At 41.5% G+C, this 25,994-nt stretch overlaps 1 protein-coding gene across 1 annotated transcript; it reads left to right on the top strand.

Annotated features, from left to right (window-relative positions):
- On the top strand, positions 1-25,545 carry septin2 (septin 2). The gene is made up of 13 exons (XM_056293391.1): positions 1-105; positions 1,247-1,287; positions 4,434-4,548; positions 7,110-7,196; positions 8,818-8,941; positions 9,066-9,200; positions 9,384-9,501; positions 9,869-9,970; positions 10,224-10,369; positions 17,578-17,661; positions 18,925-18,985; positions 21,160-21,246; positions 23,962-25,545. The coding sequence occupies exons 2-12, from the start codon at positions 1,264-1,266 to the stop codon at positions 21,235-21,237; spliced, it is 1,074 nt and encodes a 357-aa protein (XP_056149366.1). The 5' UTR covers positions 1-105; positions 1,247-1,263; the 3' UTR covers positions 21,238-21,246; positions 23,962-25,545.
- The last annotated feature ends 449 nt before the right edge of the window (positions 25,546-25,994 follow it).

The raw sequence follows: 25,994 nt of genomic DNA, 5'->3' as shown, positions 1-25,994 counted from the left end.
TGGTCCATAAAGAGGAAGCTGCACCGGAATCTGTGGAATTCGAGGTGTCCGACACCAGTCGCTCCACACCTTCCCGTTCATTTGTTCGACTGGTCGATCAGTGAGGTAATGCTATACGTTTTACTAATCCACCGTTTTATTCGGAGGGGGTCTCTCACTTCACGTTTTAGCCAAAACCGCACCGATACTAAATGAAACCTCGAGTAAAGTCACAGTCTGTCCAACATCCTGTAACCGGAGTCGCTGCATACTAGCTGGTCGTTAAGTGCTAGCTTAGCTCGCATTTAGCTTCACGGAACAGAGCTTTGTGAATCGATTTCGTCCCGGTTAACCCCAAACTATCTTTTATCTGTGTCGTTTCACCGACAATATTGCCAGCTCAACTCATATTCGGTTTTTCACACGGTAGTGTACAGCGAGATAATCTTTTTAAAGCAAATTTGTAGTATTATCGTAGCTCAAGTCGCGTCAGTTCACTACTTAGCTTGGCGTTAGTGAGTGGACCCAACGTTTTTGGTTTAACGCTTCGCTAAATTCTCCTCTCCCATCACTTACGGACTTTAGAGAGCGCGTTTAGCACATCGCTAAACGTCAACTGCTCGTTTTTATACACCGATTTCGCTTTTGGGGTTTGTAGTAAAAAATTTAAATTTAACGGTAATATCTAGTCACCTCACGCTAGCTTTCTGGCTGTCCATCCAAAGTTTTTTTTTTCCAATCCATCCAAAGTTAAGTGTCCACCATAGACACTTTGGCAGCGCCCTAACAGTCAGCAGTGTGATGACGCTCCTGGCTGCAACTTTTTGGGTCATACCAATAGTTAGTTTACATTAAGAAATAAAATCATACCAGCTATGTACAACGACTGTTTTTGTGAGTCAGGTGCACACTATCCGTGTGTACTTTGTGGATGAGGTATCTTTTACGCCTCAAATAAAACCGTGCAAGATCTGTAGTTGCAGTGTGCTCATGCAGCCAGCAGGATAAAGATGACTGCCGTTTTTTGTTTGTGTGATGAGACGGCTCTGTCACAAACCATTCAGAGCGCTAACCAGATTTCCTGTTTCTCATATACAAGCAGGTTTCCAGTCCTATTACGGCTAACCTCCATTTTATTAAGGCTTCGTAGACTTAGTCCATTGTGGGCATAGTTGAAGCTGAGATAACTATTTGTGGAGTAGTCCTGTTGAAGCACTTCATTCTCCAATGTGTCATTGTGTAATTATATCTTCCTTCTTTCTGGCAGGTATAAAACGCGGAAACATGTCTCAGGCAGACAAAATGAAGGTGAGTCTCTGAAATGGAATATTCTCCACCTGACCCAATGCAGTACAGTGATACTGTATTTCTCCTTTGGAAGTTATACTTCTAGTGTATTTGCATGACAGTAATGACTAGGGCTGCAACTAACAATTATTTTCATAATCAATTATTTTTTCACTCAGTTGATGATGAGTCTGTTAAAACCCAAAAAATACTGATGAATGTCCAACTTACGTTTCCAGAGCCCACAATGATTTCTTAATACGGTTTACTTAGTCTAACCAACAGTCAGAAAAAACCCTCAAGTATTGTCTTGATGCATGCTCAATAGTCCAGGTAAGAAAATCAAAGAAGGTTGAATCAGTTCATCTGGATATGTTTATTGACAGATACGTTTCATCACTCAACTAAGTGACATCTTCAGTCTAAAAGTCTGTCACTTGATGTGCACAAGTGCATGAAATCAAATGACAAAGTGTTTCTGATTCAAAGTGCCAAATCAACAGGAAATTAATAATTTTGGTAGTTGGTTAATCATTTGAGTCATTCGAGTAAAAATACCAAACATTTGTTGGCTGCAGTTTCATAAATACTAAGAATTGCTTTACATCATTATGAAAGGAATACTTGAGGGTCAAAGAAGGTTGAATTAGTTCATCTGGATACAACGTTTATTGACAGATATGTTTCATCACTCAAGTGACATCTTCAGCCTAAAAGTGACACAGTATTCATTTCATAATGATGTAAATAGAGGAATGCAAGCAATTCTTAGTATTTATGAAACTGCAGCCAACAAATGTTTGATATTTTTACTCGATGAATGACTCAAAGCGATTAACCAACCACCAGAATTATTAATTTCCTGTCGATTTGGCACTTTGAATCAGAAACACTTTATTTGTCATTTGATTTCATGCACTTGCGCACATGAAATGAAACAAAACTTTATTGCCCACAGCAGTGCAACACAGACAAAAACACATATACAAGAACTACAAGAACACATACAGGTGTATCTTAAAAAATTAGAATATTGTGGAAAAGTTCATTATTTTCCGTAGTTTAATTCAAAACGTGAAACTTTCATATATTCTAGGTTCATTACACATAAAGTGAAATATGTCGATCCTTTTTTGTTTTAATCTTGATGATTACGGCTTACAGCTCATGAAAATCTAAAATCCAGTATCTCAACATATTAGAATATTAAATAAGACCAATCAAGAAAAGGATTTATAATACAGAAATGTCGACCTTCTGAAAAGTATGTTCATTTATGCACTCAATACTTGGTCGGGGCTCCTTTTGCACGAATTACTGCATCAATGCGGCGTGGCATGGAGGCAGTCAGCCTGTGGCACTGCTGAGGTGTTATTGAAGCCCAGGTTGCTTTGATAGCGGCCTTCAGCTCGTATGCATTGTTGGGTCTGTAAGCCGTAATCATCAAGATTAAAACAAAAAAGGCCTGACATATTTCACTCTGTGGAATGAATCTAGAATATATGAAAGTTTCACGTTTTGAATTAAATTACAGAAAATAATGAATTTTTCCACAATATTCTAATTTTTTGAGATGCACCTGTATATCCAAACTAACACATATATCTAAACTTAAAATAAACAAACAAAAAAACACTGTCCAGGAGAATTAATGCCAGCCAGGATGACTCGGAACTGTCGGTCCACATGGGCTAGCAGTTAGCTTAGCCTGCCCTGCTTCCGCATCCTGTCAGACCACCCTCAGTGTTTCCTCTTTGGCTGCAGCTCTGGTCAAGGACGTGGCCCTTGGGCCTACAGGACGCAGCAGACCAAGCTCCCTCAGCCAATCCAACTCCAGCTGTCCCAACCAGACACCTTCAACACACCTCCCCGCACTCCACATGACGACACTAAAAACACAGTCAAGGCTAGGCGAGACTGCCACCAGACTGCCCTAAGTGTTATCGGAACTGCCGGTCTGCATGGGTTAGCAGTTAGCTTAGCCTGCCCTGCTTCCGCATCCTATGAGACCGCCCTCGGTGTTACCTCTTCAGGCACAACTCCAGGTAGGGCCGTGGTCCCTGGGACCACAGGACGCGGCAGACCAAGTTCTCTTAGCCGATCCAGCGCCAGCTCTCCCAGCCATCAAACGAAGACAAACTTAGATGTGGACAAAGACAATGCATGGATGGTACTGGGTGAGGCCGCTGCAAACGTGAATTTGCCCCACCATCTTCTCACTTGGGTACTGGGTGAGGCCGCTGCAAACTTGAATTTGTGCTGCCATCTTCCCACACTGAAAGCGGCCTAAGGAATGAATGCAGACATTTAAATTTTTCCTCATCTTTTGATTTTGACAGGGAAGCAACTCTGTTTTTGAGATGTTTTGGGGGCTCTGCATCCATTCATTTTATACAGAGTTCTCACTTCCCTTCAACTCCTTCCTGTACAACAGTTTTGCACTGTTCTAATCTAAACTCGTCCTTTGAGTGCTACAGAGAGATATTTAGTCGAGTGCTGACCCACTTAAGCAGATGCACAGAGCTGTTCCCCCTCCCCTATGACACATAGTTGTGTCTCAGCCCAGGTTAAAAAGGCCTAAGGGCAGAAGAAGAAAATTTACTGCTACTTCAGGCCTTCAGCCATTCCCTCTACTGTTTAGAGGGAGGATTTCCAAGTCCTACAAAGTAATCAGGCTAAATGCTAGCTAACTAATTGACAATGTGTACATACATTTTGAACTTGCCACAGCACTGTATTGTGGGTACTGCATACTCTGAAAAAACATATTACCCACCCATTAGCCTTTTTACTTGTCTGCAAACTCTTCTGTTTTTGTATTGTAAAGGGTCATAAACTTTGGAATGCTGGGCAGGAGGTCTTGAAATTGCAGAGACGACATGTTGCTGCTTAGAAACATGTTGACTGTTAGTGAACAGATGTCTCTTTGGTTTCTACTCCAGCAGTAATAAGAGGCTGTCTTATTGCAGTGGTTATGAAAGCCAACACTTCTTGAAATCAAAAGATTTCTAATTTTAGGTTTATCACAAGACAGAAATTTCAAAGTGACTATTATGTGCAAAGCTGTCATGTCATTTGAATACGCTCAACTTGCCTGTTGTCACATGCAAGATGATATTTTTCACCATAAATCACTTCTTTCTCTCCTTGTGTTATGAATTTTACAGCAGGGCCAGTTCACCAACCCAGAAACCCCAGGTTATGTTGGATTCGCCAACCTGCCAAATCAAGTCCATCGCAAGTCTGTAAAGAAAGGCTTTGAGTTCACTCTCATGGTGGTTGGTGAGTGAACGCTTACTGTCTGTCAGAAACATTCTCGTTGATTTTTTTTACTGCTTTACAATCACAGGTTGTTGATGTTAAACTTGAACAATCATTGTTTGTGAAGAATAACAAATTTCAAAAACTCTTCAACTAGAAACACTGAAGCAGTGTGACAGAGTAAGGCTGAACATTTAAGGAATGACTTTTGTGTTGGGTCTCTGAATTTTGGTACAATAGTTTTTTTTTGAGAGTGGGGGAGGGAAATACTTTTTCTTTTTGTAAATATATTTTATTGATTTTCAAATGTTTTATCCCACAAGAATTACAAAACATGTATAACATCAAATCAGCTACTCATCCCCGGATAAAAGTATTATTAACCACATGTATTAACAAATTGAAAACCCCATTCCCATCACTACCAACCCACCCATTCATAGGATCACAGGTTAACAGAATACATTTAGGTAAAGAAGGGAAAACATAAGATAATCAAATAATTGTATTAGTTATTCAAACAAAAGGAAGAAAAGATGAAGGGGGGGAAAGGAAAAAAATGAAAACAAACAGAAAAAAAAGAAAAAAACGAGATGGGGGAGAATGCTCATTTCTGTAATAGGACATTTATGGCTTCTACCCTACTCTTTCAAGGGGTTGCTGTAGAGAGTCATAGAAACCCAGAAAGGGTCTCCATATCTTAGCAAGGGTTCCAGATGATCCTTTTAGTGTGTATTTAATTTTCTCTAAATTTAAGAAATGGATAACATCTAGGAAAATACTTTTTTAACACACTTACTCTAGATCCTAGATATAGGGTTAAGTGTAGCACTCAGATTTATGATGAGCATGCTATTTATGAATGTCATGAGACTTTGTTGTAGTAATAAGAGTTGTGCTGCAATTTTTGTCATCAACCAGGACGAATGTTCAGTTGTTTAAAAGTCATTTCTGTACTTATGGCCTCTCATTTTAATGTTACATTTCGTTGTCCACTATATAAAATAATTTTCTATTTATGTGGAACAGTGTGGGTGATCAGGTTGTGTTGTCTAGAATCTGTGTATAGGTATTACTGTGTGCCACGGAAGTACTATAATCATTAAGATATGTGGTGAACCCTGGAATTGCTGTAACTAGCCCTTGATCACATTCAGCCTGTTTGTCCAGCTGCTGTCAACTGCTATGCAAACTCTGAATATGAGCACACACACACATGTGCAACTGGGCTCTATACGGGGGAGGGTACATACTCCCTGTTAAACACTCTTCATCCGTTTGCCTTAAAATAAACCCGAGAGGAATGTAGGCTGAGGGTCATGGGGAATTGATTCTTACTGGGCATGCTCTGTCTCTATCCACTGCTTGAATGCTTGGTTAACCATTTATGGCCATGGCCAAAGTTCCTACATCCATGCATCCCTTTAATTAATATAGGTTTGGTGCCCACCAGAGCTGGACAATTGCTCCAATGCAAAAACTTTAAAGGAGTCATCTTCTGTGTACAAACAAATGTTAAACAACTCATGGCTCAGTCTATCCAACATTTTAAAATTTTACTGACATGATTGTAATGATAATTAGTTGCATTTACAGTACAATTATCCACATTTCACAATAAATGTTTCCAAGAAGTTACCACCCCTAAATTAGCATCAGCTACTTGAACCGAACTTTGAATGGCCTCAGGAGTAAACTTGTTTGGGAACCAAAATTCTTTCCATCGCTAAGCCTACGGAAAAATAAATTCAACATGGAACTCTTTTTTTTTTCAGACTTGGACCCAAATGTATTTGTTTTTGGGCCAGACTAATAACAAATTTTACTGTTAACATTGTAAGCGAATAAGCATGTATAAATTTCAGGTGAAATTAAAGCTCATGAGCTGATGGCTGTCAAATATATGGGCGTGCAGAGAGGGTTGATTCCTTTTTTTTAGCGAATACAAACTAAGCAGTATTTTTTTTTTCTCAAAAGATTGTAGGGGTGTGTCATCAATGGTGTGATGGATTGATAACTGCATAAAATGATGAGTAACCAAATACAATTTCAAGGTCTTACAGAACTGTGCTCCCAGGAACAAGGAGGGACTTCAGCTACTTATTTGACCATATCCAGTACATTTTCCATGTTGTGTCAAGATTTAAGTCGGTCACAAGAAAACTGGATGTAGCCAACATCACAGGGGGAGAAGGCAATTTCATCTGTTCTTGTGTGTTTTATACTTTAGTTGCAGTCGAAATTGAGACCACATTATGAATGTAACATGAATTGCCTCTTTTTGGCTTTAGTTTAAATTTTAGGATAAAAATTGTTATTGCCTGGGAACTGATGAGTGAATTAGTGAGAAATTAATCTGTCATGATAATGTTTAAACGTTTATCACCGTCTCTTGGGCTCACACTACAATGCTAACAATCATAAATATGAAGCGACTTCACCCCGCTGTTGTCTCATTCTTGACTGTAAGACACAGTTCAACACACAAAGGTTTTTCAGGTAGCCTTCCAGGTGGACTGGTCAGGAACATTTTACTTTGTGGACAGCATGGTGATTTTTGATTCTCCCTCCATTGTCTCTAGGGGAGTCTGGACTTGGGAAATCGACTCTGATCAACAGCCTTTTCCTCACTGACCTCTACCCTGAGAGAGTCATTCCTGGAGCTGCTGGTAAAACATATGCACAAACACACGCATGCAGGCGCTTCAGGAGGAAGCACACTTGAAGCAACGTAAAAGTCAGAATTTGTATTCCTTGAAGGCTGTCCTTCTTCGAGTTGCTGGGAGTCAAGTCAATTGATTCCATGTTTAGGGGCTGTCAACTGTCTTTAATAACCCCCCTTTACAGAATCAAATCGATTAGCGGTTCTGTCACAACAAACATATACATGCAGCATACCCAGGTTTCTCTCCGCCCACTGAAACACATATTAATAGACGTTTTCCACGACAGCCATATTGACATGAAATAGCAGGTAAACAGGTTTAATTAATAATTAAGGTTCCATGTAGTGTAGCAGAGCTTTTCCAGTGAGCCAACATGCACAATAGCAGCACCCTATTTTATCTGAATGGAACGGAACCTTAATCAGTATCATTGGTAACACCTGTGTTTACCCTACTACTTCATATCAAAATAGCTGCTGTGAAAAGGTCTATAGGTGTTCCTCGTTGTTCAGATGAGCAACTCCTAACTCGACCTCCACCACAGTCAGTACGTTTACATGATGTAGAAAAAGTGGATTTATTGTGTTAGTCTGACTAAAACTGGACTTTTAAAGTACATGTAAACACATTCGTCCGACTGAAATTGTACTACATCCAATTTCTCGAAGTCTGACTAACGCACCTAGATAATGCGGTCGGGGATTGATTTACATGTATTTTAAAATATAAAATAGCATGTATACACTTCAATCGGTTCCGAACTGGCCTAGGCGTTCTGTGCATGATCCATAGTTCCTGCGGCGGTCTTTCACCCGGAAGTCGAACAGCATAGTTTCAACAGTATCAAAAGTAAAGCGCAGTGTATGTATGAAATGTATGAAAGTTGTCCATGTTTCCACTGCTCAACATGGAACCTGCCTGCCGCTTGCTAATTTGTTTGTTGCTTGCTTGGTATGTGATGCAAAAGGTCAACTGGAAAAAAGTCCAATCGTAACCAGCTAAAAGGGGGCATATCACCACCTACTGTACCGGGGTCGGACATACTTGCGTCAATAAATCGATTCTCCCCCGGTTCTTGTATACTGGGACAACAACAATAGTCCAATTACATGGCCTAATCGAGCTATAACTGTAGCTCGATTAGTGAATGATGTCTTGTAAACTTGAAGCTGCTGAGGCATTTTTCACAAATTATTTGTCGGTCTCAATTTAATTTTGATGCTTGTATGTGACTGATATAAACAAATGAAACCGTGAGTGGGAAGATTAGATATTGTTGTTCGCTAGATAATGATTCTAAATCCTTTTCTCCAGCACGGATTTCCTGCAAAACCTGCTGTATATCTTGCAAACGCTTATTTTTCCAAAACATCACTACATCTCTTACTCTTAAAAAAAAAAATTGAAGCGCTACCAGAGGGTGAATGTTGATCTTTGTGACAACTGGCAATGCTTATGCAAAGTGAAGTTGTTCTTGTGTGAAACATCACCGCTTTTGTCCACAGGAAATGCAATGTCAGCAAAAATCCCAAACTCCTTTTAGCAGCTTTAAATCAAATTAACTTAATTTGAATAACTAAGTAAGATGTCAGTACACTGATATGTTTTGTTCTTCTGCTTATAGAGAAGATAGAGCGAACAGTTCAGATTGAGGCATCCACAGTAGAGATTGAAGAGCGAGGAGTAAAGCTTCGCCTCACTGTAGTCGACACTCCAGGATATGGCGATGCCATCAACAGCCAGGACTGGTATGAAATCCAGAATACCTTTTGGACAGAGAACGGGACCTTTTACTTATCAAACAACTCTGCAGCCCAGATGGCTTTTCAGTTTGACTGTTTACTTTTTAAAAAGTGATATTTTCTCCTCCAGTTTCAGCACTATTATCAGCTATATCGATGACCAGTTTGAGCGCTACCTCCATGATGAGAGTGGACTAAACCGCAGACACATTGTGGACAACAGAGTTCATTGCTGCTTCTACTTCATCTCTCCACTGGGACACGGGTCAGTCCCAACACAGACATATGTACATGTTTCAGTTGAATAAAGTTGCAGTCAATTTCCCATGCATGTCTTGAATTTAATACTTTTTCCCTTATCCCATTTCCACCGCTGCCAACATTCTAACTTTAACCCTGTCATACTTCTCACCCTTCCGTCTATTCATCTGGCACCTTTCCATCCAAGCCTGAAGCCCCTGGATGTCCAGTTTATGAAGGCCATCCACAACAAAGTCAACGTTGTTCCCGTTATTGCCAAGGCTGACACACTCACCCTCAGGGAGAGGGAGAGGCTCAAGCGCAGGGTGAGGGGACAACACACTGTCATCTCTTTCCGTTTGTTTCAGACTTGATGATTCATCCCTGTTATGGACTTCAAATGTGTCTTGTGTCATGTATACCGTACCCTGATAATGTATTTGATTAAAAACAATCTGCTCTTGAACTTGACCAAAACTAATCTCCAAAAAAACAAAAAAATAACAAAACACATTCACCACTTTAGCAGTGAATAGGGATATATCTTCTAAAAGAAAAACTAGAAATTTTGCTGACAGTTTCATGTAAATGAAACCGTTCTTTCTGTGTTGCACAAAAAGAACATAATAGATTATTACTCATTTATTTTTAGCCCATTAAGTATGTGGTTCTTGTAATTTTCATGTTATGTAGATTCTGGATGAGATTGATGAACATGGTATCAAGATTTACCATCTTCCTGACGCTGAGTCAGATGAGGACGAGGACTTCAAAGAGCAGACCAGGATTCTAAAAGTAAACCCTAAACTGTTTTCTTTTACCTCTGATGAGAATTCCTCATCATGGAAGTCATGTGGATGTTATATTGCCTGTGGGAGGGGTAATTGTATCTGGGACGATAAGTCAACTCTTCACAGTTTAAAACTATAAAGGATGAACTATGAAGAATCCATTTTATGATATTGCTCTCAATTTACCATTTATTGTCATCATATATGCGGAAGATTGAGCTGTGATAGCTTTCACATGAACAACCTCTCCCTTCCAGGCTAGCATCCCGTTTGCGGTGGTGGGGTCCAACCAGCAGATTGAGGCTAAGGGGAAGAAGGTGAGGGGTCGCCTTTACCCCTGGGGTGTGGTGGAAGTGGAGAACCCAGAACACAACGACTTCCTCAAGCTGCGCACCATGCTGATGTGAGTAGTTCAACAGAGGGACAAAGGCTTAAACTCGGTCCCCTTCATCTGCTTGGCATTGGTTCTTAGAAGAAGTAGCAGGAAGGATAGATGTAGTTCTCTGTTGGACTGCACCATTGAACAGTTTTATGCCTTTTTTGTAGGAATTACTGGATAGTTGGTATGCTGGTTACTGGCTCATGCATAGTAGTCCATGGGCCAGAGCCCAAAATTTCCTATTTCGGTACACTCAAGGTGGCAAAACTTACTTATAATTTTTGAAAGGATCCATGTCTGTAGATGATATTTTGGTATGATAACCATTCCTGAGTGGCAGCTGTATCACAGTTATCAGCTCATGAAGTTAACCACCCCCTAAAGTAAATTGCATTTTAGACGGTGGTGCATATCCTGGTTTAGCCTCATGGTCAGGACATTTTTCAATGTTCTATAATATTGTCTTTGGTATCATTTTAAAGGGGACCTTCTTAGCTTTCATTCAAGCCCTGTTGTGGATATTTCTCACAAATATAGAGGTCACTTGAGCTCTTCAACCCGTCAATAACACACATCTTTCTGCAATTTTCGCCTAAACTATATACTTTCTTTTAGCCCTGTGGCATCTAGGAATATCAGGGACACAAAACACAAAAACTGGAATACTCACAGGACTGTAAAGATTCAGGAAATGTATAATATACCCATACTATTTCATTGTGTGAGGTGATTGTGAACCTTAAATTAGAAGGGCATTATTACTAAGAAACTAACTAGACCAAAGCCAGTTAGTCCATGGGTCAGACCAGATATCGATATCACCCAAGGTGACACAACTTCACTGGTGCCATTTTATTTGGTACACTAACAGAAGTAAAATAATACATGATAACCTTTCCAAATGAGCAGCTATTTCATTTTTCTTTCAGGAAACCTGTTTCTGTGCCTCTCACGATTGTGTATTTGCCCAGATTTTTGCAAATATAGCATTTCAACACCCCTGGTACTGATTAGCCTAGCTTAAACTCTGGGACAGTTCTTAGTTGGCCAACAATCAAGGATAACCAGTACTTTGTACTTCCATTCATTGTGCTAAGCTAGGCTAACGTGCAGCCAGGTAGCTTTCTACTAAACACATATAGAGGAAACTGGTATCTATCTTCTTGTCTCACTCTGGAGAAGCTTGTAAGCTAATTTCCCATAATGTTAGCATGTTCTTTTAATGTATATGTTAATATGATTAGTTAAAGTGGCTACGAGGAACTTTCATCTTGTGTTGATTTTAGCGGCCTCATGTGGACAAAATACAGCTGTTGCATAGCAACTAGGTAATGTATCTATTTGTGGCTATGTAAGATAAATAATGGTAATATGACGCTGGTGAAGCAAAGTAAACTTTGTTTTAGTAGTGTTCATACACATGTATTTGTTTGTATGTGGCAGGTGAAAACTGACTGAATATGGCCACTGGTGAACAAGCAAGTTTTTACCCAATACCAAAGCGCCCACGGGTGGAGTGCATTATCCACTGTTCTGATGATACAGATAAGCTGGTTTCACTACAAAGTGTCGACTCATGGAGAACTCTGCTCAGGGCAGCTCAGATACGAAATCATGCACCAGTTTTGAAACTGGCAAAAGACATTCCTGAGGGACAGATTCCAGCAATCTACTACCACAGAAAGTGTCGCAGTATCTTCACTATGAAGCAAATTCTTGATGGCCTCCTTGCAAAAGAAAAGAAAAGTTGTGTCTCTGCTGAAGAGAAACAATCTAAGAGAGTAGCTCGACATGCTCCAAGTACATCTAGGACTTATGATGCAGAGTGCATATTTTGTCAGAAAAACAGCAAATATTCCAAGAGACAGAATACGAGAGAAGTACTGGTGCAGTGTCGAGAACTGCGAGCTGATGCAAAGATCAGGAGTGCAGCCACAAAGAAAAGGGACAGCAGAATCCTTGCCATTGTGAGTAGAGACCTTGTAGCAGCTGAAGGGCACTACCACAGGTCATGCTATAGACTTTACACCAAAGAAGAGGTTTCCAAAGGAGAGGTTGCCAGCAATGAAGATGATGATGCTGCAGCCCAGTATGAAGCTGCTGTGAATAAGGCATACAATGAGCTGTTCCTCTTCATCAGGATGGAGCTTTTTGGAAATCCTCAAGTGATGACAATGACTGATCTCTCTTCTAGACTGGTAGCTTCAATGAGCTCCCAAGGCATTGCCCAAGTCAAGGAATCAACCAAGAAGCACATAAGGCGAAACCTGGAGAGTGAGTTTGCTGGAGCCTTGCAGATATTCCCTGATGAGAAAGGAAAATTCCTCCTCTATCCCGATAACTTGTCCATGAGGGAACTTGCCAAAGAAAATCAGTCTCTCAAAAGGGAGCTGCAGACCCTGAAAATTGTCAGTGCACAAGATGTTATAGCCAAAGCAGCCATCAAATTGAGAGCAGACATTAAAAGTCAAGATGTTCCTCAAACCTGGCCGCCTGAAGTCAAACCAGAAGCAGAATGTCCTACCATTCCAGAGTCGCTCATTATCTTCCTGTACTCTCTACTCACAGGCTCAAATGATCCTGATCATGCATCCCAGAGTGCAGTGCCTTCTGCAGTCATTTGGCCATGACATAGTATATGCAGTGACATGTGGAAATGCCAAACCTTCCAAGCACATTGTTCTGCCATTCAGTGTCAAATCGTTGACAGGAAATGTAGAGTTGATAAACATCCTCAACCGACTTGGTCACAGTGTGTCCTATTCACAGATGGAAGAGATCAACACTGCCCTGTGTCTCCAGAAACTCATCATCAGGGAGTGGCATTGCCCTTCCAGCTAACATCCATCCTGGCATATTCACAACTTTAGCCTGGGACAATATCGACCGTCTTGAAGAAACTGTCAGTGGTGAGGGAACATCTCACAGAGTCAATGGGATTGCTGTGCAAGCAAAGCCAGTCAACCCACTTCCTGTCCAACCCATGCCCACTGTTCCCAAAACAAAGAAGAGAAGCATTGATGGACCCCCACCAATGTTACCAACTTACAATGCTGGACAACGGGTAGGGCCACCACAAAGCAAAAAGTCAGATGCCGATACTGCAGCCAATACTAAGCTTGCCAGAGAGAAAAACCTTCTTTGGGTCCTAGCACGCATGTCACAACAAGAAGAACAGTCAGTCAGCAGCTGGACAGGCTTCAACATCCTGACTCGAGGAGAGATGACGGTCATCCCCGACAATATAGGCTATCTGCCTACCATCAATGCTCCAGCGACACAAATGTCTACTGTCAACGAGGTGCTTAACCAGTCACTGAGCATCATGCAGTGCTTAGGCCTGAGGAAGATTGTCTGTGTGTTTGACCAAGCCCTGTATGCGAAGGCTGTCGAGATCACATGGAAACACCATGACAAGTGCCATGATATCATCGTTAGGCTTGGGGTATTCCACACCATCTGCACACTGCTGGCAATAATAGGAAAGCGTTTCCAAGATGCTGGACTCAAAGACCTCTGCATTGAGTCTGGCATGATTGCAGAAGGCTCAATTGCTGGTGTTATGGATGGCCGCAAGTACAACAGGGCAGTGCGACTACACAAGCTCCTGTATGAGGCTCTCATGCGACTGACCTTGAATGGTTTCCTGTCCTGGTTGGAAGAAACTCACAGGAATGACATGGTTCACCTGAATGAGACACTGAAGACCATTGACAGCCTTGGGAAAGAAGTCTCACAACATGCTTTGAAGGAGGTCCTCGAGAACAGCTCTTGTACACGCATCATGGATCTATTTGAAGTCTACCGTGAGTTCCTTAGAGGTGGAAACGGCAGCCTCTCGAACTTCTGGATGTCCTATTTGGACATGGTTGAAATCTTGTTGGGGCTCATCCGAGCATCCAGAGAGGGAGACTGGATGCTACACTTGGCTAGCATTCGAGCAATGATCCCATGGTGCTTTGCTTATGACAGGATGAATTATGCACGCTACCTCCCCTACTACTACGCCCAGATGTCTGAGCTGCCCATCACACACCCAGATGTGTACACAGAATTCATGGAAGGAGGCTTCTCAGTCCAACTGGGCTCCACCAATCCCTTTGGCCGAATCCCTGTTGACCAAGCTATAGAAGAAACGGTGAACAAAGACACCCAAACAGCTGGAGGGACAAAGGGATTCAGCTTGAAGCCAAGAGCTGTGACCAAATATTATCTCACAGCTGAGTATAGAAGCATGTACCTCAGACAGCTGAGAGACCTGACAGGTCAAGGCAGGTGCAAATGGTCTCATCCAGATCTACAGAGTCCAAGGATCAAGAGAGATGAAGCAGATGTCCAGTCTCTCATGGACCTTATGGAGAATAACTGGCTCAATCCTATGTCCCCTGATGAGATTGATTTGGTTAGCCTCTCCACTGGCAACATGGCTCCACCTGATGTGACCATAGATCTCTTGAGAGCTCTTGAGAAAGGAGAAGAGGCCTACCAAGCATTCCAGCAAACAAGGTTAGATGCAGACCCACCACCTGTGAAATTCCACGACAAGATGACCAAGCAAAGTCTGAAAACATTCTCCAATGTCAGCACAAAACAAGCTCATGGAAAGAAAGCACAGGATGTGGTTCTGAAGGCAGATAGAAACCTTTTCAGTCACATGATCCTGGTGGCTGAAAGCAGGAAGGTGAATCTGAAGGATGTCCTTGCCTACCCATTGGGCCCACTACCATGGGCACTGGCAAATGCTGATGGTCCTTACGAAAAACAAACAAGGCTGCACTTGCCAGAGAGCTTGAAAAGAATGTATCTCCTGCAGAAGACATCCTAATCCCATCTACTTCCATCATTGATGGGATGAGCCTGGTCCAAACAATGAATGGCAACAACAAAACCTTTGCACAGGTGGCAGAATCAGCCTTGACCCAGGTCCTCCATGAGGGAGCACAGAGTGGGAGGATTGATGTTGTTTTTGATGTCTATCACCAGACTTCGATCAAAGATGCTGAACGACTGAACCGGGGTGGAGACATCACTCTCCAGTACAAGAATCTTGCAGGGGGACACCACGTCCAGCAGTGGAGAAAATTTCTGTGCAGTTCCTCCAACAAGACCAGTCTCATCAAGTTTCTGGTGGAAGAGTGGAAACTCCCACGATACAGAGCTATGCTGCATGGCAAGGTGTTGTACATGACCTGTGAGGAAACCTGCTACAAGTTGACAGAAGATGGGTGTGAGGAAGCAGCAGAACTGCACTCCACACATGAAGAAGCTGACACCCGTCTGCTCCTGCATGCATTGCATGCAGCAAATGCAGGCTCAAAGTCAGTTATCATCACAGCTGAGGACACTGATGTCATGGTGCTTTGTCTTGGCTTCCAGAAGGACATCACCTGTCCCATCTACCAGAAGTGTGGGACTCAGAACCGCACACGGTTTGTCGACATCACCAAACTGGCAAGTTCACTTGGAGACAGCATCTGTGACAGCCTAATTGGCTTACATGCCTTCACAGGCTGCGACACTGTCAGTGCATTCGCTGGTCGAGGGAAGCTGAATGCCCTGAAGATAGTGAGAAAGCACACTTCCTGCCAAGAGACTTTTAGTCAACTGGGACAGACATGGAATGTGAGTGATGAGCTGTTCCAGAAAATTGAGCAGTTCACCTGTCGGATGTATGTTGCTAATAGCAGCACTGCTGAGGTGAACAAACTGCGTTACCAGCTCTTCTGCACCAAAAGGGGAGAGGTTGAGTCCAGCCAGCTGCCACCATGTAGAGACTGTCTCTTTATGCATGTTCAACGAGCCAACTATCAGGCAGCAATATGGAAGTGCTGTCTGCAGGCTAACCCTGTGGTGCCAAGCCCTACTGAGTATGGATGGACAGACGATGAAGGCAAGCTGGCCATTTACTGGATGCGCTCCCCACCTGCACCAGATGTGGTCTTGGAAATGCTAACATGCAAGTGTGTGCATTCATGCAAAATGCCAAGCTGCATGTGCCTGTCAAATGGACTTCCATGCACAGACATGTGCAGGTTACAGACCTGCAGTAACCAAAAACAGCAGGATGGTCCAGAACTGGACTTTGAACTTGGGGAGTCAGATGATGAGAGAAACGAGCAGTTTGATGAATGACAGTGTGATGATTCTGATGGTATTACTGTGGTAGTAGTCTATTGATGCACAGGATGTTGATTCTGGACTTGGTTACCCAGAGCTTGATAACAATAATGTAACCATATTCACATATACCCATTACCCTACCCATTACCATTACATATACCCACTAATGATATGGGATTACATGTATCATTGACTAAGTATATGTAAATGTCAATGTTGTTTAAAATATTAAAATAGTTCATTACCTCACTATGGTATTCCTTTTTATCATGTATTTTGATTGTGTATTTAAACAAATGTATAGAGACCAGTTTGTGACCTAACTGGCTTTGGTCTAGTTCTCATTTAAGGCTCACAATCACCTCACACAATGAAATAGTATGGGTATATTATACATTTCCTGAATCTTTACAGTCCTGTGAGTATTCCAGTTTTTGTGTTTTGTGTCCCTGATATTCCTAGATGACACAGGGCTAAAAGAAAGTATATAGTTTAGGCGAAAATTGCAGAAAGATGTGTGTTATTGACGGGTTGAAGAGCTCAAGTGACCTCTATATTTGTGAGAAATATCCACAACAGGGCTTGAATGAAAGCTAAGAAGGTCCCCTTTAAAATGATACCAAAGACAATATTATAGAACATTGAAAAATGTCCTGACCATGAGGCTAAACCAGGATATGCACCAGCGTCTAAAATGCAATTTAGTTTAGCGGGTGGTTAACTTCATGAGCTGATAACTGTGATACAGCTGCCACTCAGGAATGGTTATCATACCAACATATCATCTACAGACATGGATCCTTTCAAAAATTATAAGTAAGTTTTGCCACCTTGAGTGTACCGAAATATCGTCTGGCCCATGGACTATAGGATGATTTTATGATATTTCCTGCCGTGCCATCTGATTTGGTTTGGGTCATGCAATTAAAGGCTTAATGTGAAGCAGCTAAATCATACAACAATTTATCTACCCCTCCAACACCGCCAGATGTCCATTTACAGCTGTTCAACACTGATTTGTTAATTGATTTAGAAGTTGTTGCTTTATTGAAATTCTGGTGAAAGATTGTGTGGTGAGTAGTTAAAAGATTTCGACTTTTCTGTCCCCTCAGTACCCACATGCAGGATCTACAGGAGGTGACCCAGGATCTGCACTACGAGAACTTCCGCTCGGAGCGCCTCAAACGGGGTGGCAGGTTGTCCTCCCATGGTTACGTTCTGCCTTTGTCTCCTGCGTACGTACCTGTCTGCCAGCCTGCCTTTCTGCACCTCCCCCATCTCAAACCGTAGACCTCCTTTACGCACTAGTATTACAATTATACCAAAATGCAGCAGCTAGGCATTTTTCCACACACACACACAGATTCATGGGCCTTTTGGGTACATGGGCTTATTGAGAACACAAGTTATTTACAAAGGTGTAACATGAAGCCTGTGGATGAAAAGTAATCCCATATGTATGAGCAATTCATGTTGAAACTGGTGGCAGACAATGTCGTGTTCTTTTTCTCCATCATTGAGTCATATTATATTATTGGACTAGTGATAGTATTGCAGCTGTGTAGTCCAATAGTTCTAACTCATCATTTTGCATGTTTACCATACAACAATTTGGCCATGGTAGTGAGTTGAACCATACTATGGGTGTTAGTGGGTTCTGGATTAACGTATAGCTGGTAGTTTCATGGCATGTATTGTCACAGTAACTTTCTAGATTTTAAACAGGATTCCACTGTATCTCATCCTTAAATGTAGACCAATAAGATTCTTTTAGACTTTCCTCTAAAGCCAACCAAGGATAAGGGAGGTGTTTTACTGCCTTCCCACTGGCGCGCCATCTATCCAATGATGGCTGCCTGGCCTTGACTTGTCCAATCCCATAAATGGACTGATGGAGGTACCCTTTTTCCAATTGGGGGAGGTATCACTGTTCCCCTGACTTTTGCACTTTGCTTCTTTCATCTTGAATCTTGCTTCTGTAGCTTTACAACTTTCACATCTTTGTAGTTCTGTGTAGTAGATGCCCACTCTTCCTCGTATGCTCTGTTTCGTCTTCTTTCACAGAAACCTTCACTAACCCCCACCCACTTCCTCTTCACTTTCTCTTTTGCTTTCGTCATGTCTGCTTGATGTTACTTGAAATGGTGCCACATATGCTCACTCAATCACACATGCACAAATAAACACAAACCGGGTAGCTGGCGAGGGTCTTATTCCATCCCTGCCCCCCTGTGCTGATTCTGTAATTAAAATTCTTTAAATCTTTGCTATGTAATTTAACTTTACACTGTAAGTAATCAAACTGCTTAGACTGCCATTTTGAAATAAGACTGTTCACCGTGGGTAATATTGTGATTCTTTCTATTAGAAACATGAATCATTAAGTCTTGCCCTGAGTGCACTCCAACAAACTATACTTGTGTGAAAATGCAACTTGACTGACTGACTGATTCTTCTAGGAAGGGACCAGAGCCGGAGGAAATGGACAAGGATATGATCCTTCAAGAGAAGGAGGCTGAGGTGAGCTTTAAAAATAATTTAATTCCAGGGGTTTATCTTCATTTTGAAGGGATTCCTCCTCGCTGGATTTATCTATTTCCCCCAACCATGTCCACCATTGTGAAGTGAAGTCCTCTTAAAAATATTTAATGGGGTCAAAATGTCTGGGAATGCATCAGTTACATTTGATACAGTGCCTTGCGAAAGTATTCAACCCCCTTGACAGTCATCACTAATTTCTGGATTATAAAAGATACTCGCATATCTGTTCCTGAACAATATTGTTTTTGTGAACCCATAAGCCCCAACAGCATGTTCCCAAAGCCAAAATAAGCTATGTTTCACAGACTTTATTTTAAATAAATTGCAAACTAAAATATAGCACTTGCAGTGACTGTTGGAATAGGCTTCATTATCCCCACAACCCTGAGAGCAGGATAAGCGGTTCAGATAATGGATGGATGGATAAGTATTCAACCCCCACATATCAACACTTTGTAGAGTACCCTTTTGCTACATTAACAGCTATGATTCGCTTGGGGTAAGTATGTACAAGCTTTGCACATTCTTCTGGAGTAATTTTTGCCCATTCTTCTTGGCAGAATTTGTATAGGTCTTGCAGGTTGGTGAGATGGTACCTCTGGACTGCGATTTTCAGTCTGTGCCACAGATTTTCAATGGGGTTGGGGTCCAGCCTTTGACTTGGCCACTCCAAAACGTTTTGTTCACCTTTTTGTTGCCGAGCCATGCCATTGTTGTTTTAGCCTTGTGCTTAGGATCATTGTCCTGCTGGAAGGTGAACCTTCTCCCAAGCTTCAGTTTTATGGCAGACTGCAACAGGTTTTCTTCCAATATTTCCCTGTTTTTAGCTCCATGTATTCTTCCCTCAATTGGAACAAGGTTCCCAGTGCTTGCAGATGAAAAGCAACTCCATAGCATTATGCTGCCGCCACCATGCTTCACTGTAGGGAAGGTATTTTTTAGGGCATGAGCATTATTAGGTTTGCGCCACACAAAACGCTTTGAGTTATGGCCAAAAAGCTCATCTTCCCTCTCATCTGACCACAAAACTTTTACCTACATCCTAACTGGGTCTCTCTCATGCTTGGTAGCACATTCCAAGCGTGCTTTTATATGCATAGTTTTGAGCAACAGCTTCTTTCTTGCCACCCTCCCATACAGGGGAGATTTATGGAGAGCCCGTGATATGGTTGACTCATGCACATTTACTCCAGTTTCAGTCACTGACCTCTGGAGCTCCTTCAAGGTGATTGCAGGATCATCTGTGGCTTTCCTAACTAGCCCATGTCTTGCTCAGACACTTAGCTTTGAGGGACGGCCTGACCTACAAACATACAGCTTCCACTTTCTGACAATTGATCCCAGTGTTTCGTGGGACATCCAAACACCTGGATATTGTTTTGTATCCCTTTCCCGCCTTTTGCATTTTAATCACCTTGTCTCTGACTTCGGTATTATGCTCCTTTGTCTTCATTTTCTGATGGAGTTCACACCTGGCTAATGAACTTTACACGGAGTGCTTTTTATACCTATAAATGAGACTGTTACTTTAATATCTTACAGGCGCACACTAATTATGCCCAGTTGTGTTAACCTGAATTTGTTTTAGGAATAATTTGTCATTTGTGTAAACTTGGAGCTTTCAGAGCACAAGGGGTTGAATACTTATGCAAGCACTATATTTTAGTTTCTAATTTATTAATAAAAAGTCAGCGAAAACTTACTTTGGCTTTGGGAACATGCTGTTAGAGCTTATGGGTTCACAAAAATAACATTGTTCAGGAAAAGATGTGTGAGTATCTTTCACAATTCAGAAATTAGTGATGACTGTCAAGGGGGTTGAATACTTTTGCAAGGCACCATAAGGATTTTTTTTTTTTGCATCTCACTATTTCTTGTTTTATGTGTTCACACTATTGCAGAAAACAAGAAAACAAGGCCATGGTTGACTGATATGTTTTATAAATGATTCACAAAATCAAGGTGTCAGAACTAATTTCCAGTCAGGTTTGGAAAGGTAGGAGCAGTGGAATTGACGCCAACAGATAGAAAAAAAGCACTGAAAAGTACCTCCAAAACCTGAGAACAATAATTCTGTACCGTAGTTCTAAGGGAATATACACAATATCCCAGATATAAGTTTAACAATATATCCCCGTGTCTTTTCTGAGCAGTTGAGACGAATGCAGGAGATGATTGCCAAGATGCAGGCCCAGATGCAGAAGCAGGGAGATGGAGAGGGAGACGTGTGAAACCCTTTGGTGAGCAAAACCTATGAACACACACGCATACATCTCTTTTGTCTCTGACGTAAATAGAAAACACATTCCCATCTGAACAGTGGTATACCTAATTATCTACTTTCCCAACTTGGTCATTTCAGACACATGGTTAAAACCGTAAATGCGGGTATTTTTGGGGTTCTTGCTTTTATTTTACATTTGACTTTAGTATATCCACAAACTACATCCAAAACCAATAGTGTTGTGCCACTTATACCCTTTTCCCACTGCCCAAAAACCCCGTTAACATCCACCTTTTTACATTGACCACAGGCGGACATTAGCGGGTTTTTGCGGGGTTTTTGGCTAGTGGGAAAAGGGTATTACAGTGGTGCTAACTGTTCCAGTTTACCCGTAGTAGCTACGGTTTTTGACCCTCTGCTGCGGTGCTATGAGAAAGGTCATAAATACGTTTTTTCTGGATCCCCCCCCCCCACCACCAGTTATCTACCAGTCCGATGGCAGTTTAACTTGGGCATCCAATGAGAAGCTGAAATAGGCGGGACTAATCACGACCTTGAGAGTTCAATAACAGCTGCAACGTAAGCGGTCTTTTTCTCCGTAGCAAGAAGAACCTGCAGGGGGCCTGTGTGAGTTTAGTGAGAAAATTAAATGCAGTGCCAATGATGACGGCGTCTACCTCAAAGAACCTTAGGCCTTGCCACCAAAAGTTTAGAGATGAGTATTCTAAACTATTGTCGTTTATCAAACCAAGTAAACTCTGATTTTTATGCGTATTGTGAGTACTGCAGATGCGACATTTCCAAACATGGTGGGTTGAACGATTTAAAAGAGCACAATAAAACTATCAAACATGGCAGATATGCGAAGGTCATCAAAGATAACAAATCAGTTGACAGATTTTTCACCGATCGAAGTGAGTGTGGAATTATCCGTGCAGAGACGTTATTTACCAGTTTTATTATCGAGCACAATTTACCTATTGCCGATTCAGATCACATGGGTCACCTCGTTAAAGCTGCATTTCCGGACAGCATTATCACCTCAAAGTATGCGTGTGCTTGGGGTCCGCGGTGGTGTAGCGGTCTAAGCATCGGCTTTGTCTCAATGCAGTTGCCCACTGCGGACGTCAGATCCGACTACGGCCGGACTCGACGAAGCAGCAATAATTGGCAATGCTGTCTTCGAGAGGGGGAGCGGAGTCGGCTTGTGTTCGTCACATGAATGCGTCTGTGTGTGTTGGAAAAAGCAGTGTTTCGGCCTGGATTCGCCTTGTCACGAAAGTGGCGAGGCGTCTCCTTCGAGACTGCCGGCCGGAGAGATACCCTTGGCGAACGCGTGCAGTACGAGGGTGGGTGTTTGAACTAAAAATAGGGATCGATTGGCCTCTAAATTGAGAGAAAAAAGGGAAAAATCAGAAATAAATTTATTTTTAAAAAAAGTAAGCGTGTGCAAGAACCAACATAACTGCTATTACACAAATCTGTGCAGCTACATCGACGGCTGACTTGGCCACTAGTTAAAAGTCAAATTGTTCTCACTTGTGACTGATGGCAGCAATAATAAAGAGACACAACTATATCAAGCTGTTGTACGCTATTTTAATGAAGAAGGAGGTAGGGTCGTGACTCAACTTGCATTACCTGCATGTGAAGAGATCCAGTCAATCCTGTTAAATGTTTTACCTGAGTCACATGAGTGAAGGTAGTTAGTTGTGTTGTTGATTAAATGGAGTGCGCTCCGAGTAGAGCTTCGCCTGTCGTGTCTTTTTCACAACATAACGGGGATATTTCAAAATGCATGGGGTCGATTCCTACATGTTTCACCACATGCAGTACCGTGTAATTCCAATGGAGGGAAGGGTGAAACTGGCGTAGGATTAGATGCTATGCATTTTTAAATATTGCGGGTGGTCTTTATTTTTTTTTTTTAAATATGAAAAATTCTACAGGTCCTGGAGCACCTGTTAAGATAGACGTCATCATGAACACCAGTACGTACCAAGATATTTAAATAACAAAACAATGCACCCCCCCACCCTTTCCCAGTGAGCTTACACGATTTCCATTTTCATTTAAAAACTTTAGAATGCAATTCACTTATGATTATCTGTTTATATAAGTACACATATCATATAATGAAATAGTAAGTGTTTATAGATACGTTTATAGTTTAAAGCATTTTTAATCTTGAAAAAACTGGTTTAAGCAGGTGGTTTTAATGTTGTGGCTAATCGGTGTAAATACTGATCTAGTGTCATCTAATAGTCTATGGGGAACTCCCTATGGTAAAGTGATGGTTAACCCGCCCTAAAAAAAATGTAAGCTTTTCTCTTACCTCGGAAAATTGTCTAATGGCATTCAATTTAAAGGAACAGTGCTGTGCTTTTCAAAGCCTTGTAGTGGAGCAAATATACAGTACTTTAACGTACAGTACTTGATGTAGTAGTTCTAGCCTTATTCACTGACTTCTCTTTGACCCTTTCAGATACACATGTGAAATGGATAACGATAACAATAAATCAATGACAATACATTTAGAATGGTCTGAGGTACTTTTTTCGAGTTCACTTAGCCACCGATGACCATGTTCTGGTTTTTATGGGCAAATTCTGGTTTTTCACCCTTGCTGTTCTGGTTTCCATCTTTTCAGTGTTGGCACCTCTGCACTTAACCAAAAACCTGACATAAGAATTCTAACATGACTTGTTTTACGTCTTTTCTTTCTTTGAAGGTTTTGGAGCCATAGCCTGAGTTTGACCAGAGGGACAAATGAAGTCAGGAGAGGAGAAAAAGCTACAGAAAGACTCTGGTTCTTGATTCCCACTGCTTGCCACTATCTTAGTTTATTTTGCTCCTTTCTTTTGGATTTGGAGTTCTTTTTTTATACACACATATACAAACAGTATTATGTTTATATATTTACACATTTCTGTTTCTAATAATCCATATTTTTATTTTCTAGTTTTGAGTCATTGTATTGGACTATTGCCAGTTACTCAAATGAAGTAGTGTGACCCGTCTTTTCTAAAGGAGAGGCACTTTCTAACACAGAGCCACCAGGCTGTGTTTTACCTTTTTTAGGTTTTTTATTTTTTATTTTTTTGCTTTTGCTGTTAAGAAAGCCAAAGTCTCACTGCTCTTTCTCAGTGCTGTTGTCTATCCTGGATACTTTAAAACCCCAAAACCATCATTTGCCAACTGTTATTCTGGGATTCAAATGGAGAATTTAACTACCATGAGAAGTTGGCACTCTTGTTTTTTTTTTCTAGAGTAACATTGGCAAAATTAGTAATATTAAGATTCCTGCTGGTAAGAAGTGTCGAGGGAGGCAAGTTTCCCTTTAAATTTGTGAGATTTTAGTCTCTTTACTGTAATCCTCGTCTTCCCTCTTGCCTGCATGCAACCTTTGACCCTGTCTGAGATGATGGTGTGTTACAGAAAGATCCCAGGTGATGCTTCCCTCAAGAGCTATTTTGGGACCAGCCCCCCCCCAGCTCCTCCCCTTAATCTAAACCACTAATACAGATCCCAGGCCAGCGTGAGCTTCTATTCTGTTATTGGGAGCTTTCTAGTTGATTGGTGGAAATACACTGTGACCCTTGACATTCTCCAGTCTTCCTGTAGGCCTCACAAATGAAGGAAAGCCAAACGGGTGTTTTGGACAATAACATGCCTCAGTAGGATGCTGTTAATCTACTATGTTTATTTTTCTTTTTGTGTCCTCTACATTTTTGAGTGGATAAATGCTGGTTCAGTGTCCTGATAAATGGTTTATTAAATGTGATACTGATGTTAACACCATCTTACAAACATATATTTCTCCCCTAGTTTTGTGAATTTTCAATGACAATCTGTTTTGTGGAGGTTGTGCCATGAAGCCCATACTGTATACGAGATGTCTAGCCGTTTTCTTGTAGCCGATCAGGGAGCTGCATCAGGAGCAGCTTCGGCTGCCTACTTTTAAAACATGCTTGTTGCTGGGTAATATTGGCTTTAGGCTGCTCTATCAAAATAGTTCCATTACAACTCTGGAAACAATGACATGTATGCCTCCGTGTTTCAGCGATGCAGCTCTTATTCGATCCTGGTGAGTTTAGAGACTTTTGGTTTTATCCCAACTGTGGTTTCCACGACTACAAAGGAAGGTTAAAGGTCAACTGTTGGGGGTCAGTGTAGCTAACATCTCCCCCACATGCCAAGACGGGAGTTCTTAACATTCCAGTTTATGCTGTTTTATCCAGTAATTAAATACCAAATTAAATTTGTGATGCATCTCTTGTATTAAGTTTTTATTAAAACTTGCAGTTTATTGTGACCTGCACTTTGTCTTTTTTCATATTTTAAACCTCAAGTACCTACATCAACATGACCACCTGACATTTGACATTTTTTAGCACTTTTACTGATGCATCTTTAGCATGTCTCCTCTAGCCTCATCCGTTTCAAGTATATAATGCTTCTTATTATAATGCTGCTTATTGTGCTGCGCCTCATGGGAGATTGTAGTATTTTAGTCTTGTTTGTAGCAGGAGGGTTGCGGTATAATAGGGGGCTGCTAATTCCAATAGATGACAAAGTTGGTTACTAAAGACTTAACCACCCAGTTTTAAACCTGACATTAATGATTGTGAGCAGGGTAAAATGGAAACCGATACCACTCGACGTTCCCACTCGGGGCCTTGTTACCCTTCATCTAAACTAGCATCATATCCCATCCTTGTTCTTATGGTTGCATCTGTCATCCTGCTGTTCTCTTGTCATGTT

The sequence above is a fragment of the Lampris incognitus genome, chromosome 14 (genome assembly GCF_029633865.1).
Source record: "Lampris incognitus isolate fLamInc1 chromosome 14, fLamInc1.hap2, whole genome shotgun sequence".
NCBI lineage: Eukaryota > Metazoa > Chordata > Actinopteri > Lampriformes > Lampridae > Lampris > Lampris incognitus.
This window is presented reverse-complemented; position numbering and strand designations above follow the sequence as displayed.